At 44.1% G+C, this 15,004-nt stretch overlaps 1 protein-coding gene across 6 annotated transcripts in view; it reads left to right on the top strand.

The window, feature by feature from the left end:
- Positions 1–15,004, top strand: part of ZDHHC7 (zinc finger DHHC-type palmitoyltransferase 7) — a 34,579-nt gene that overhangs the window by 635 nt on the left and 18,940 nt on the right. For 2 of the 6 annotated variants that reach the window (XM_023732543.1, XM_004377734.2), the window contains exons 1-3: positions 6,896–7,312; positions 11,112–11,197; positions 13,284–13,605. In XM_023732543.1, coding sequence (XP_023588311.1) covers positions 13,291–13,605 — 315 coding nt within the window. In that variant the 5' untranslated portion in view covers positions 6,896–7,312; positions 11,112–11,197; positions 13,284–13,290. Of the gene's footprint in view, positions 1–6,895; positions 7,313–7,569; positions 7,630–9,677; positions 10,555–10,606; positions 11,198–13,283; positions 13,606–15,004 lie in introns of those variants that run through there. The other 4 variants (XM_023732546.1, XM_023732547.1, XM_023732544.1 and 1 more) reach the window with 4 other exon arrangements.

Below are 15,004 nucleotides of genomic sequence, written 5' to 3'. Positions count from 1 at the left end.
TGGGCTGGGCGGGCCGTTCCCGCTCGGATCGACCGGCCTCGCCGGCCCGCCCAGCCCGTGACCCTGAAGCTCTCTCTGCTCCACGGTGCGCGCATCTGCAGCCTCCCCGGGTTGCTCAGGGGCACCTCTGTGCCTGCGCCTAACCTCCATTCCAGGTGTCTCCTCGACACTCCCCGGTTGCTGCCCGAGTTGCAACCCTAGCTCTTCGCCTGACCTTGGGCATAACACTCAGCTCTCCGAGCTACGGTTTTCTGCTGTGTGAAATGGGGCCCAGGTGACTAATAACGGGGTTGCCAGAAGAGAGTGGCTATAAACTCTTCTTAAAGCTGTAAAGAGTTCTTATAGGCATGCATTAGAATGGGTTTTTCTGCACATGGCGCGTGGCTTCCTGAACGCAGCTGTTCTTCCATTTCTGTTAATTTTTGCAACTTTTCTGTTTTATTCTTTGCCCATTTTCTTGATACCTCTACCCCTCACCCTCGGTCAGTTGTCTTGGGGTGGGGAGTGAGGAATTAGCGGCATCTGGGACAATCAGGGCAGCCTTTATGGCAACCTCTGCATCTCGCTGCAGCCAAGGCTCATCTCTCTTGAGGGGTCACTGCTGCGGGGACTAAGTCCCTTTTTGTTGTTGGATAGACACGTTTTCCTAGTTTATGAATAATCAGTTTATTTTGGTAGGTAAAATGGAGTGTAAGCACTGTGGGTGCAGTTGCCTTGTAGCTTGTTTGGGTTGTATACCAAGCCAAACCCATTACCATCGAATCGATTCCGACTCATACCGACCCTATAGGACAGAGTAGAACTGCTCCATTGCGTTTCCAAGGAGCAGTTGATAGATAGGAACTGCCGACCGTTGGTTAGCCTCCGAGCTCTTAACCAAATAGGGGATACATAGTTTCATTTGCAGTGTGCTCAGTGTATGTGCTTAAGGTACGTATGTTTATCCTTAGATAACCCAGAAATCTAGGACAATATATATTTCTTCCTAAACTCTTCACCTCACAGATGATGGATTTAATCTTTTTGATGTTGCTTTACAGCTTTTACTTAACCTGAAATCACTTTAAAAAGCCACCTTGTAAAATTTGCTTGTTAGGAAGCCAGAACTTGGTTAAAGTGAAAGGCTCTTGGGGGTATTTGAAAAAGAGAATGGAGCAGAAGGATTGATAAAATTGCATTTCTGGAACATTCTGAAAAATAGAAGGGTGAGAGTGATTCAAGTTATTTGGATCATGTACTTTTTGGAGTTAGAGGTTCACGTTGACCTCTGAGTTGAGAGAGGAGAACAACCCTGTCTGAAAGGTAATTTTTTAAAAGGATTCATTGAACAAGAGTTGGAACTATTTATGTAGCTGTCTCATTTCAAGGTAAAGTCGGTAAAAATGGATACAGATGTATTCTGTTACCGATGACCCAGAGTCTGCCCTGAATTTGGTGAATGCTTGGAACTTTGCAGCCATACTAATCAATGGAGTGTCAAAGTCGAGATGCTCTTCACAAAAGGAAAAGTGTTAGCACGAGTAGAATGGTCCTCAATATGAAAGAGAAAGTACTAAAAAGAACTTCATATGAGAACAGTCTTGATTGAGCGCTTGATTAAATGGACATACTTTTACATTGTTACTGAAACGATTGCCTGTTCTTTTGGACTCTTTGGCGTTACAAATAATAAAATCTTTGTTAATTTGAGAAAATGGTTCTAGAACTAAGTTCACATGTAATGTTTGGGCTAAATTGAGAGTAGTTTTCCTGATGCCTCCAGAACTTCCCGTCTCCAATCCCTACTGATAAATCTCCGAGATAAGTTTTCCTAAATCAGCTTTTTTGAATATGTTCCTTAAAAGTATTTTCATTATAAAAGTTATACATGGAAGGAGCCTTGGTGGTACAGTGATTAAGCACTTGGCTGATAACCAAAAGGTTGGCAGTTCAAACCCACTATTCAAACGCTAGAGCATAAAGTAAAAAGTCAAAATGCATACTCTCGTGCCTGCTTGTCCTCAAGGCCAGTCCCCAGGGCCAGTATGAACAATTTGCTGCATGACGCTTTGGGTATAGTATCCATCCTTCTCTGTGGTTTCATCTTCCTACTTAACAACATGACTGTCCCTTCTAGATCATGGAGGAGACAGAGGCCACTGGGGAGAATTCTCTCAACCTTATTCTAGTTAAAACCTTTCTAAATATCCGTCAGTCTTTTTCTTCCCCTTACCTCTGAGGAAGAAATAACCCTCCTTTCCTGATGTTAACTACTGTACCTGCTTTGGTCTGCTTGTTATGGGACCATGAATTATCATTGACTGTCATTTGCCTCTTTGACTTTCACACCTAGGTTGTGTCTCTAGTATATAAGGATAAAAGTGAAACCTTCAGGTATGTTTGTAAACATTGCTTGCAGTCTTCAGCCTACGTGCTCTAGGTGAGGTACCATGAAAGTGTTTTCTGGACCTGAAATTTAGGCTTCCCCAGAAAAACCCTTAGAACTGTGGAGTTCTCTCCCTTAACCCTTTTACATTTCTTTTCTACTCTTTTTCTCCAAGGCTTCCCTGGACCTTCAGAATTCCTCCCCCATCTCCAGTTGATCCTCTTGCATACTGTCTTTCATGTTTGTCTGGACTTCATGCCTGCTTTTTCTTGTCTCAAGCACTCACCCTGATTCATTCATTCAACAAATACTTATGGAGTGCATGGTGCTAGGCGAGTGCTGGGGGTCCTGCGAGGAACATTCTATTGAGATGATGACAAGGGAAACAAATGAGCAGAGAAAACAATCACGTGAGAGAATGGTAGGAGATGAGGGCAGCAGGCCCCAGATCGAATAGGCTTAATAGGCTATGGTGAGGCCTTTGGATTTCATTCTAACCTAACGGACGAGGCAGGTCATGGGATGTTTTCAGTGGGAGAGTGACGAGATCTGTATATCTTTAAAAGATTGGTCCAAGTGCTGTGTGGAGACTGAGTTGTTTGCAGAGGAGAGACATTAAGTGTAGAAACAAAGGACTGGTTAGGGAATTATCAGGTGAGATCTGGGCAGCATGGGGAGGTGGAAGGAAACGGCAGATTTGGGACAGGTTTTGGAGGTAGAGCTCACGGACTTGCTGATGGGTTGGATGTGGGGATGAGGCGTGAAGAGTGAATCCTCTTACTTTTGACCTCAGCAGCTAGATGATTGCCATTTATTGAGGTGGGAACTAATGGGGTGGTGACAGTTTGGTGGATGGAGTGAGGATTTTGCTGTGACCCTCAAACAGTGGAGTTGTTGAGTAGCCAGTTGTATATAGTTATGATGTGTTATCAGTTTGGAAGTTCTTCATATGTAGGTAGGTTTTTAAAGACATGAGACTGAGCTCCCAGGAAAGCATTTGGGAAATCATGCAGATAAAGGGGGAACCAAGGACGAGGCCTGGGCACTCCCAGCGTGTACATGTCTGGGGGAGAAGGATCTAGTGAGGGACTGACTTGTGGCTAGTGAGGAAGGAGGAAAACTCTAGGTATACTCTCTCTCTTTTTCTCTCTCCCTTGCTCCTTCCCTCACCCATTGATGGCTTTCCCTCTCTTTGGTCTCATCGATACTTGTTTGTGTGTTCTCTCAGTTTGTCATCTGTAAGTGCAAGTGCTATGGTAGCGTGATTAAGTATTTTAATAGAAAAGACCTTTCTAGAAAGGGTATATAAGGTTACTGTTCACTGTGTAGATAGTCTGCCAGCATATTATTGAGACTTGGCCTTAGTCAGGTTAATATATATTTTTCTCCTTAATGGTTAATATTCTGTTTTCTAGATTTAGTAATTTGAGAGGAAATTCATGGTTTCATATGGTATAAATTATAGGCAGGCTTTGAAAGGACAAACTAAATATTTCATGATTGCAGATTGTTCAGAAGAACATTTAAGAACATAATTACAGTGTAAGTACACCATGGTAGATTATCTGACTGCAGACAGTCATTTAAGATGCTGTCCATGGTCTTTCCTTGAATCAGGAGATTGTGATACTCTCTTTATAGTCTTCTCTACCCTCTTCTGGCCCCCACCCTGTTCACTTTATCACCCAGGTTGGTGACATACATACCTTGGACTTAAGTGCTTGACCTTTGCCTCTGCTTTAGCCACATGTTTACATAGCCACACCCAAGATCTTATCATTATACTGAGGAGCAGCACCTCCTCTGAATTTGTTAAATTCCTGCCTACCTGGCTACCTTTCCACTTCCACTAAATCTGTTTCTCAGATTCACCAAGACCTCCAGTTCCTTGAAAGTTTCTGTCACCTGGCTTGTTGAGCTCCTCCCTCTTCATCCTGGACCCCATGGTTTATCATTTCAGCTCAGGTCTTGCCTTTGATAACCTGGTTTTCCATTATAGCATCTTTGCTAATCCACACTGCACAATCAACGCCCCTGGAAGCAGCAGTCAAAAATCAGATGATGTGTTGCGTTGGGCAAATCTGCTGCAAAAGACCTCTTTAAAGTGTAAAAACGCAAAGAGGATGAAAGTGTGCCTTACCTAAGCCATGGTATTTCTAGTCATCATATATACATGTGAAAGCTGGACAGTGAATACGGAAGACCAAAGAAGAATTGATGCCTTTAAATTATGGTGTTGGCGAAGAATATTGAATATACCATGGACTGCCAAAAGAACGAACAGGTCTGTCTTGGAAGAAGTACAGCCAGAATTCCCCTTAGGAGCGAGGATAGCGAGACTTTGTCTCATATACTTAGGACTTGTTATCAGGAGGGACCAGTCCCTGCAGAAGGACATCATGCTCGGTACAGTAGAGGGTCATTGAAAAAGAGGAAGACCCTTGACGAGATGGATTGACACAGTACCTGCAACAATGGGCTGAAACATTGCAACGATTGTGGGGATGGCACAGGGCTAGGCAGTGTTTCGTTGTTACTGTAAGTCAGAAGAAAGGCCTGGCAGTCTGCTTTCAAAAGGTCACAGCCTTGAAAACGCTATGGAGCAATTCTACTCTGCACATGTGCGGTCGCCAGGCTCGTGTACCAAGGTGCCTTGGGGTGGGTTTGAACTGCCAACCTTCTGGCTAGCAGCTGAGCACTTAACATTTTGCGCCACCCAGGGACTCCTTACAAAAGTGTGGTGCCTCCCATTCCAGCACATGAACTCCAGAACTGCAGACTCATTAGATTTCTTAATAGACCCCCATTTTATTCCTTTAGCAGTGTTTCCCGTCACTCCCCGCTTGCGCCCTGAGCTGTAGGCTGTCTGGTAAAACCCCTCCTGCCTCTGTGCATTCTTATATTGTCCTAGGCTCCTGTCTGCATCCTGCTTCTCTGTTGAGGCCCACCTCAGGTGCCGCTTTCTCTATTGACACTTCCTAGTTCCTCTAGACAGAATTAGCTACTGCCACCTCACTCCCTCTGTCACACTTCTAATTCAAGGACAACACCACATTATTTACCAGGCTGATTCCTGCCTCTGTTGCTTTGTGGGTGCTTGTGGACAGAGGCTGGTGTCGGCTGTGGTTTGGCATCCTTGGGGCCATGCACAGAGTGCTTGGGAGTCCCCCTGCCCACGTTTGTTGAATTAAATAGATCTCTCACGGTAGGGTTGGAGTTTGCTTCATATGCTTATTGTGTGTCTGAGGCAGAGATTTGCTTTCTGTTTTTCTAGGTCATCAGTGGGCATAAGAAAAGTAAAGCAGTGCCGAGTTTAAACAGTGCTTTAACGTAAATAGGATGCCAGATGAGGGTAGACACTCTTATTACTGCAGCAGTAAAACTCATTATATAGTGAGTCTGTATTGTAGTAGCCGATCACCAAAAAATACTGATGCTTTTTGTCTACTTACTTGTTTTCAGTTTGTTCATGAGAAGTACTTTTTCAGTTTATAATGAAGGAATAAAGAGGGGAAGAGATTACAAAACTTGCCTGAAGTTACAGATGAAAGTAAACCTAAGACAGGACCTAATAAGTTGGGGTCATGACTCATAAATGCAGTTTCTATAGGAAGAAAAGTGTTCTAGCAGCTCTCCAGGATGTGATTTTTGCCACACCCTTTCACACCTGCCACATGTGCCTGTGTTTTGTTTTTTTCCTATTGATTTTTATTGAGGTGTAATTTATATACAATGAAATGCACACATAAGTGTATAGTTCATTGTTTAACGTCTCATTGAGTTCTGTTTTGACAAATGTGTATGCCTGTGTAACTCACTTCCCTATCAAGGTAGAGAACATTGCCATCACCTCAGAAAGTTACCTGGGACCTCTTCTCAGTCATTCTGTGCTCAAACCCTTATTCTCATTTCTTCTGACAGACATTTGTTTTTCCTGTTTTACTGTCATATAAATGGAATCATACCATACATACTCTTATGTCTGACTTCTTTCGCTTAGCATAATGTGTATGAGATTTATCCATGTTGTTGCCTGGGTAATGACCTCCCCCCCCCCTTTTTTTTTGGCTGAGAAGTATGCCACTGTATGAATATACCACAGTTTGTTTGTTCATCTTCTGTTGATGGATATTTGGGTTGTTTCCAGGTGGGGGCTATTATGAATAAAACTGCTGTGAACATTCCCATACATGTTTTCATGTTCATATTCATGCTCATTTTTCTTAGATAAATACCTAGAAGTAGAATTGTTGAGTCACAAGATGGGTATTTGTTTAACTTTGAGAAAGTACCAGATCACTTGCCAAAATGGTTGTTGTACTGGTTATTTTTTAAAATTTATAAAAATAATTGGGGATTTGGACTCACTGTAGAAATTCTGCTGTAGACCCAATGCCTACAATGGGCACAGACCTAAGAGCTGCCCTCTTGTACACATCTGCACCTGTTCTTCCTTCTTACAGGGAGCCTTGGTGGCGCAGTGGTTAACCGAAAGGTCGACAGTTTGAACCCCCCAACGCCTCCATGGGAGAAAGACCTAGTGATCTGCTTCGATAAAGATTACAGTCTTAGAAACCCTATGGGGTAGTTCTATTCTGTCCTACGGGGTTGCTATGCATTGGAATTGACTCGACAGCACTTTTTTTCTTGTTTACTTCTTCCTCCATTGTCACCCCCATCTGCTTGGAAAAGCTCAGTCACTCATCAAGTCCCTTCTCAGGCATCACTTTCTCTGTGAAAATCATCCTTAATCTCCTGGCTGGAAGTTTGCTGAGTGTGAACCTGAACGTTGCCCTGGTGCTGCCATCAAAGGAATGTCTGGAGAGAGTGAGGTGGTGTCCCCAGAAGTCTGGGAAGTACCTCCAGAGGCTGGTATCTGCGTCTTACCTGGAGGCTGTCGAGTTTTCAGGCTGGCTGGCACACGCTTCCAGCAAGAGAACAAACCATGTAAGGCTGGGAGGAAGAGGGCGGTGGGAACACACCCTGTCTCGGAGGGAAGAGGGGATTGTGGCAGTTCTCGGGGCTCCAGTACGGAACGTAGATATGTTCTAGGCAGAGTGGGGTATACCCACCCTGAAAGAGGCCGGGTGTGTTTTGGTAGTGCTAAAGGGGAGTTGCCTCTAACCAAGGGAGTTTTTAGTGATGGGGAGGGCCAAAATGCAGTGGAGTAGCATCCTAAGAAAGTATGTGCACTGTGTACACAGATACCATCCTACAGAAAAGGCCGCCATCACTGAGGAAACCACAGTCGGAGCCAGGCTGAGGTGACTGGTTGCATAGGTGGTTCCTTTCTATGCTATTTCCTTTCCCAGCCCCCACTTAATAATTATCCCCTTACCTCACATACGCATACACGCCTGCACATTTCAGAGTGGAAGGAATAATGTTAAGACCAGACCACCTTCTCTGCCCTCAGATGTTTGAGCCACAAGCCTGAGCAGGGGAAAGAAATGGAGTTTCATTTTGATATAAGATCATTGGAGGAACTGGAATCCTCCCTCATTGCTGATGGGAATGTAAAATGATACATCCACTTTGGAAAGCAGTCTGGCAATTTCATAAAAAGTTACACATATACCTATCATGGGATCCGGCCCTTCCTTTCCTATGTATTTACCCAAGAGAAATGAAAGCACATGTCCATACAAAGACTTGTACCTGAATGTTCCTAACATCTTTCCTTGTTAATCACCCAGAACTGGAAACAACCTAGCTGTCCATCAGCAGGTGTATTGGTAAACAAATTATGGTATATACACACCATATTCAGAAGTAAAAAGGTACAGACTGTTGAACCACACAACAGTGTAGATGAACTGCAGAATGATCATGCTGAGTGAAAGAAGTCAGACAGAATAGTACATACTGGATGAGTCCTAGAGAATAGGGACTCATCTGTAGTGGCTGCAAGCCTGAGGCCACGAGACTGGGGCGGGGATCGGGGGGCTCGGACACTTTAGGGGTGCTAACCATCTTGATTATAGTGACCGCTTCACAAGTAGGTGTCAAAACTTATCAAACAGGGTACTTTACGTAGGTGCAGTTTAATTATGTGCCATTTATACCTAAATAAAACTTTTTAAAATAAGTATAACCAGTTGTCATCAAGTCATTTCTGACTCGTGGTGACCCTGTGTATGTCAAAGTAGAACTGTACCCTACATGGTTTTCAATGGCTGATCCTCCTACCAGGGGCCTCTGGATGGGCTCAAACCTCTACCTTTTGGTTAGCAGCCTAACCGTTTGCACCAGCCAGGGACACCTTAAAAAAGGAGTAGATCCAGTGTATAGAGCAGGCCACACCGTTATGTGAACTCTTGCAGCATGGGCTAGGCAACTTTGGTCTGGATTCTCCTGGGGGATCTTTCTTCAGAAGGATTAACACCTTGTAACCAAAAACCAAACCCGTTGCTGTCAAGTTGATTCCGACTTACAGCAGCCCTATAGGACAGAGTAGAACTTTCCCACAGGGTTTCCAAGGAGCGGCTGGTGGATTCAAACTGCCGACCTTTTGGTTAGCAGCTGAGCTCTTAACCACTGTGCGCCACCAGGGCTCCAACGCCCTGTGGGGGTGTTGATTTGAAACAGTCATCTCATTCCATCTCTACTTTCAAATGTGCCCTATTGAGTTTCTTAAAGCGATCACAAGCAGAAGCTGGGCCAGGCTGGGCAGTTTTCAAAGTTAGGCCTGGTGCAGACTTGAAGAAGTTTGGTGGAAGAAATGAGAAGAGGCCGGTAACCTGAGGAGAGAGTCTGGGAAGAACTTTCAACATTGTAAATACAGAGACTATATTCATATTGACATGAAGGAAAATTTAAGATTTTCCATTAAAATCATCTCATCAGGAGCAGGAGAATGGTGGGGTGCAGAACTCAAATTCTAGTAAGAAGACCATACTTAATGGTCTGTCTGAGACTGGAGGAACCCTGGAAAGCATGGCCCCTGGATTCTCTATCAGCCCAGAACTAAATTTCTGAGGCCAACTCTTCAGATAGGGATTGGACTGGACTGGGACATGAAGTGATACTCGTGAGGAGTGTGCCTCCTAGCTCAGGTAGATGCAAGAGACTGAACGGGCAGCTTCTGTCCAGAGGTGAGATGGGAAGGCAGAGAGGGTTAAGAGCTGGCTGAATGGACATGGGGAGTCGGGTGGAAAGGAGGAGTGTGCTGTCACAGTATGGGGAGAGGAATTAGAGTCACATAACTATGTATAAATTTTTGTATGGGAAAAAAATTTCTAAAAACTAAGGAAAAAATCATCCCACAGATGTTTTTGAAAAGTTTTAATTGGGAAAAAAAAAGGAAAAGCAGAAATAATTTTTTTTACTTGGAATTCTGGTGGTTAGAAATAGCCTAAGCAAATATTATTTTTATCAGAATAGTGAACAAAGTAGTTTTTATCACGATAGTGAATAAAATGAATATAAACAATGAATGATGAGTAAAAGAGTATGTTGTATATCTTGGTAAATGTCATCTTTAAAGTCTCAGAGTCTTGTAACATTGCTAAGGAGGTATACCTACCTTGGGCTTCTGAAATTTTAGTCCAGAATTCTTCACATGCTTGTGGATCATCTGTGGGAGAACGCTGGGCAGGTTTTTTCCAGAAAATGTGCATACTTTTATCAGGCGTGGCCTGTGCTAGGCCTCCTGTTGTTTGGAGGATGGGCCTCCTAGATTGATTTTTTTTTTTTTTTTTAACTCCTAAGGTCTTTCTCTTTGTTGATTATGTAGTTCTCCTTTCTAGGAGATTTCCTCATTGCTGTCGTCTACTATTATTTGTAAACTTTTAAATCCTGCCGTTGTATTTTTGTTTTTCAGTAACTAGGAGGTTCTCAGAATGTTCCTGTTCTTGTTTCACAGAAACAGTCTGGTCTCTGATTTCTGAGAATACTCACCGTAGCCATGTGCTGCACACGTTTTCTTCTCCGTGCATTGTGCCTATTCTGAATTCCTTTCCCGTTTCTTTTTTTTTGGCTCTTTCATGAGACATGTTTTGGGCTTTCTTCAAAACATCTGCTCATGCTGTTCGTTCATATCTAAGAGTGAGACAAGCTGCAGCTGGGCCCACAGGTCTGCGTACAGGGTGTCATCTGCCTGCATCTCAGAGAAGTCTGGCAGTGACCCTGACCTTTCTCTTGGGGTTCCTTTGCATCTTGGTGTCTTTAGACCTTTTCTCCTGGGCCAGGTTAGTGTTTCCAGAGAGGATACCTCTAACTCTCCCCCAACAAATGAGAAGGGGGTGTCTCACCCTTCAGCAGGGTCTCTGCTCAGTCCCGAGTGTTCTGCCCATGGTTTGTCCCCTCCCTCGATGGGACCTGATGTCCCTGTGCATCGCCTCCCCGGCTCATCCCCTGTCGTCTCAGTGACTCCTTTTGCATGGCAAGACCTTGTGGACCATTGCAGTGTGGGCTAGCCAGCTTTGGTCTGGATTCTCCGGGGGGATCTTTCCTTGAGAGGGATTTTGGCTTGCAGATTTGTATTTAACACTGGGACTAAAATAGCAGTAGGGTAAAACAAACATTTAAAATACACCTCTTAATTTTCAGGATTGTGATCACTGTATTAGTAATGAAAACAGGAGCAATGATATCACAGTTAAGGGTAGTACCTTTATTCTGAAGGACCACATAAAATGTTATATTGCTGTATAAGCTCTGAAAATTAATCATACCTTAAGAAATATCGCACACTTTCCTGTCACAAAATAACTAACTTTTCTAATCAGATTGCATTATCTTTCAGATCCTATCACATAGGACACTATGCACCTTAAGATCCTGAAGAAAAGGCGCAAAATGTTCCAGTAATGTTTAGAAATAATTTTTGAGGTAAGAGTATGATTCTTTATTTAGGTATTTAGTCACTATTTTCTTTTTAACAGCTGACATCAACTTGTGTGTATTATTGAAAAAGCATTATTTGCATGTGGTAAAACGTAGACATAGTACAAAAGTTTCACAGCAACAAGTAAATCCTTCTTTTTATCTGTTGTCTTTGGTTTGCAAACCACGTCTCCTAAAAGGGGAGGATGTCTTTGGAAGAACATTTCATGATAAGTTATTAGCAAGTATTCCAAGGTGAGAGAGCATTTGAATGGAAAATACGTGTACATGTTGTGGAAAGTTTTTGTGTGGTTGACCCTTAAATAACGGATATTTGTTGTGCTGCTTTTAGTGTTCTGGGAAACCCGGCTTTCTTAAATGTTTGATAAAGAGCTTAAATTCCCCTTAAATTAGCATCAAAGTAGAAAGATGATTTTGCAACATGGGTTTGATGATTGGTGAAAGCAGAGTGCTTTCCACTTTCTCCCAGAAATGATCTAAGAGCATTAAATCGATAGTAATTTCAGTTATTTAGCCTAGTCTAAGACTGCATCCTCCCTTGTAACGCATGTGTCCATTTTAGTTTGCATCTCAAATTGCTGTGCCATTTGCTCTGCTGTCCCCAGTATTTTTAGATTAGGTCCAATATAAAGGAATTGTTTCTTCATTTCCTCTCCTCCCTTCCTGTTACATTAGTGAAGTGTAAATACAGTGAGTCAGCGGAATACCAGTGCAGCTGATTACAGACAACTGAATTCCTCCAGCCTAACATTGCCTTGCTCATTGATTGCTTTCTTGAAAATAAAGTGACTTTTGGATATCAGATTATTTTCCTGTTGATTTCTTTTACACATTTGGCTCTCAAGCACATAACATTAGGTATCAGCATCCTAATGCCCATCTAGGAATGTCCTACCATCCTCAGCATGTTGTCTTTGTGGTTACTCTTCCCACCAGCTGCACCTGATCTCTGACCCCCAGGTAAAAGCACACCACCACAGGGCTGTAGCCTGGTCTCTTTGGCAGTTCTCACCAGTACCTGAACCAAGAAGATTGAGTTGAAGTGGCCCTGGCGTTTGCCACGCGCACCTTTAGAAGACTTACGCGGTCTGCTTTCTGGGTAGAACTTGCACTGCCCAGACCTTGTGCTCTGAAAAGGACTAGTCTGTCCCTGGACCTGTGTTTATGTACCCCTGTTGTCTTCCTGCCTAGTAAGCCAGCACCGATTTCTTATAGAACATGTCCTCTGTGAGGAGTGGCCGTAAAGCAAGGTGATTCTGGCCAGAGGGAGTTTTCAGCTTACCACCTTGTCAATACACAGGTGTAAATGTAATAGAAAACTTTTGCTTGTGTGGTTGACCCTTACTAATGGAGATCTGTGGCAGTGCAGTTCGTGTTCTGGGAAACCGCGCTTTTTTCACTGTGACAGTAAACAGCTTAGGACTCTTTATCTGCAAAATGGACACAGAAATTCATGCATTCCTTGTTCTTTCATCATGCAGATTGTTAATGTCTGCTGAGCATTCTACTCTAGTAGAAGTACCAGTAAGTGGAACTGCTGACTGGTACTCGGACAGAGATCAGCCCGCGGGGGTCTTGGTGGAGTGGGTAGGAGCAGGGGTACCATGAGGCCCACCTCTACCATTGCTAGGGAACTAGGTGCTGTGATTTTGCATATAGCATATTCTTTTCATTATCTTTGTTAGGTGGCTGTGGCTAGCCTTAGGTGACGGTTTTGCTGATATAGGCCTAACCTACACTCTGGGATTTATTGTGTTGTAACACAATCAGTAAAGTAAAGATTTAAAAACTCAGATCTTAACTAGTTAAAATTTTATATTCTTTTCTGATAGGTGTTTAGACTATCAAGTGACCAAGGGCAGGTAGTGACCCGTCACATTTAAGGTGGTGTGTGAGAGGGCATATATGTTTGCATGCATGTGCGTGACTGCATGCACGTGTGTGAGTGTCCATCTGTGTGTGTGAGTATGTGCGCGTGTGATAACATGAGTGTGTATGTGCATGTGTGTGAGTGTGTGTGCATGTGTGTTTTTCCCATAAGCCTTGACCACCCTGTGTGGTCCCTCTACAGGGAAATCATGCAGTCATCAGGACACAGGCTTCGAGATGTTGAACATCATCCTCTCCTGACTGAAAATGAGAATTATGACTCCTCGTCCTCCTCCTCCTCTGAGGCCGACACGGCGGATAGGGTGTGGTTCATTCGGGACGGCTGTGGCATGGTGTGCGCTGTCATGACCTGGCTTCTGGTCGTCTATGCCGACTTTGTGGTGACGTTTGTCATGTTGCTGCCTTCCAAAGACTTCTGGTACTCTGTAATCAACGGGGTCGTTTTTAACTGCTTAGCCGTCCTCGCCCTTTCATCTCATCTGAGAACTATGCTCACCGACCCTGTGAGTACACGCCCTGTCTCTGGATTGTTCTGTCTTGTCTGGTCTCATGTTGCCACCATAGACTGCTATGGTGAAGGAGCTGTTGCTCGCACAGCCCCAGGTTTTTCTCAGCTCCTGGGCACAGGCTTGTAGCATTTTCCATGTCTTAACTGAAGAGTGAACATTGGTTAAATAGAAGTAATGCCATGGCATATTCATGGAAAATACCATCCTTCATTGGGCTGTTGTCTGTTCCAATGAAGAAATTGTACTAGATAACCTCTAAAATTCCTTTTAGTTTAAATATTTTGTTTTTCTGAAGCCTGGACTAAAAGCTGGGAGGCCTGGGTTTTAGATTTCGCCACTTCACTGATCTTTGAGTTGTGTTTTGACTGTAAGCAACCAATTTAACCTCTTTGGGCCAAAGGTTAGCTATTGTCTCTAAGTTCTTTCTGGCTCTGTAATTCTCTTATTTTTATGTATTTATTTTTTTAATTTTGTGTTTTAGGTGAAAGTTTACACAGCAAATTAGATTTCCATTCAACAATTCACATACACATTGTTCTGTGACATTGGTTATAGTCCCCACAATGTGTCAGCACTCTCACCGTTTCCACCCTGCCTGCCCCATTTCCATCCATCTAGCTTCCCTGCCACTCCTTGCCTCCTCATCTTTGTTTTTGGGTAAATGTTGACTGTTTGGTCAAGTATAGTTGATTGTTTAAAGGAGTACATTCCTCATGGGTGTTGTTTATTTTATAGGCCAATCTATTATTTGGCTGAAAGGTGACCTCCAGGTAATCCTCTGATTTTAATGTCTCAGCTAGAGTCTGCAGCAAATGTCCCTCTCAGCCAGCTGGTAAAAGGTAAGAGCTCAGCCCGTCTGAAAAGCAGAAAGGAAGAACAAGTTAAAGAATTCTAATTACTGCCATCAGGTGTGGGCTGTTACTTTGGAGCTTGCAAAATAGAGCCCACTCACGGTGCTCAGTGAGAGAACTGCAACAGGTGCACGGACACAGGAGTGAGAGAAGTGCCACGGGTGCACGGACACAGGAGTGAGAGCTAAGTGCCACGGGTGCAGGGACGCAGGGGTGAGAGAAGTGCCACGGGTGCGCGGACGCAGGAGTGAGAAGTGCCACGGGTGCGCGGACGCAGGGGTGAGAGAAGTGCCACGGGTGCACGGACGCAGGAGTGAGAGAACTGCCACGGGTGCGCGGACGCAGGAGTGAGAAGTGCCACGGGTGCGCGGACGCAGGGGTGAGAGAAGTGCCACGGGTGCGTGGACGCAGGAATGAGAGAACTGCCACGGGTGCACGGACGCAGGGGTGAGAGGAGTGCCACGGGTGCACAGACGCAGGGGTGAGAACTGCCACAGGTGCACGGACAGGGGTGAGAGAAGTGCCACGGGTGCACGGACAGG

This window comes from Trichechus manatus, unplaced genomic scaffold (assembly GCF_000243295.1).
Source record: "Trichechus manatus latirostris isolate Lorelei unplaced genomic scaffold, TriManLat1.0 scaffold00053, whole genome shotgun sequence".
Lineage (NCBI taxonomy): Eukaryota > Metazoa > Chordata > Mammalia > Sirenia > Trichechidae > Trichechus > Trichechus manatus.
This window is presented reverse-complemented; position numbering and strand designations above follow the sequence as displayed.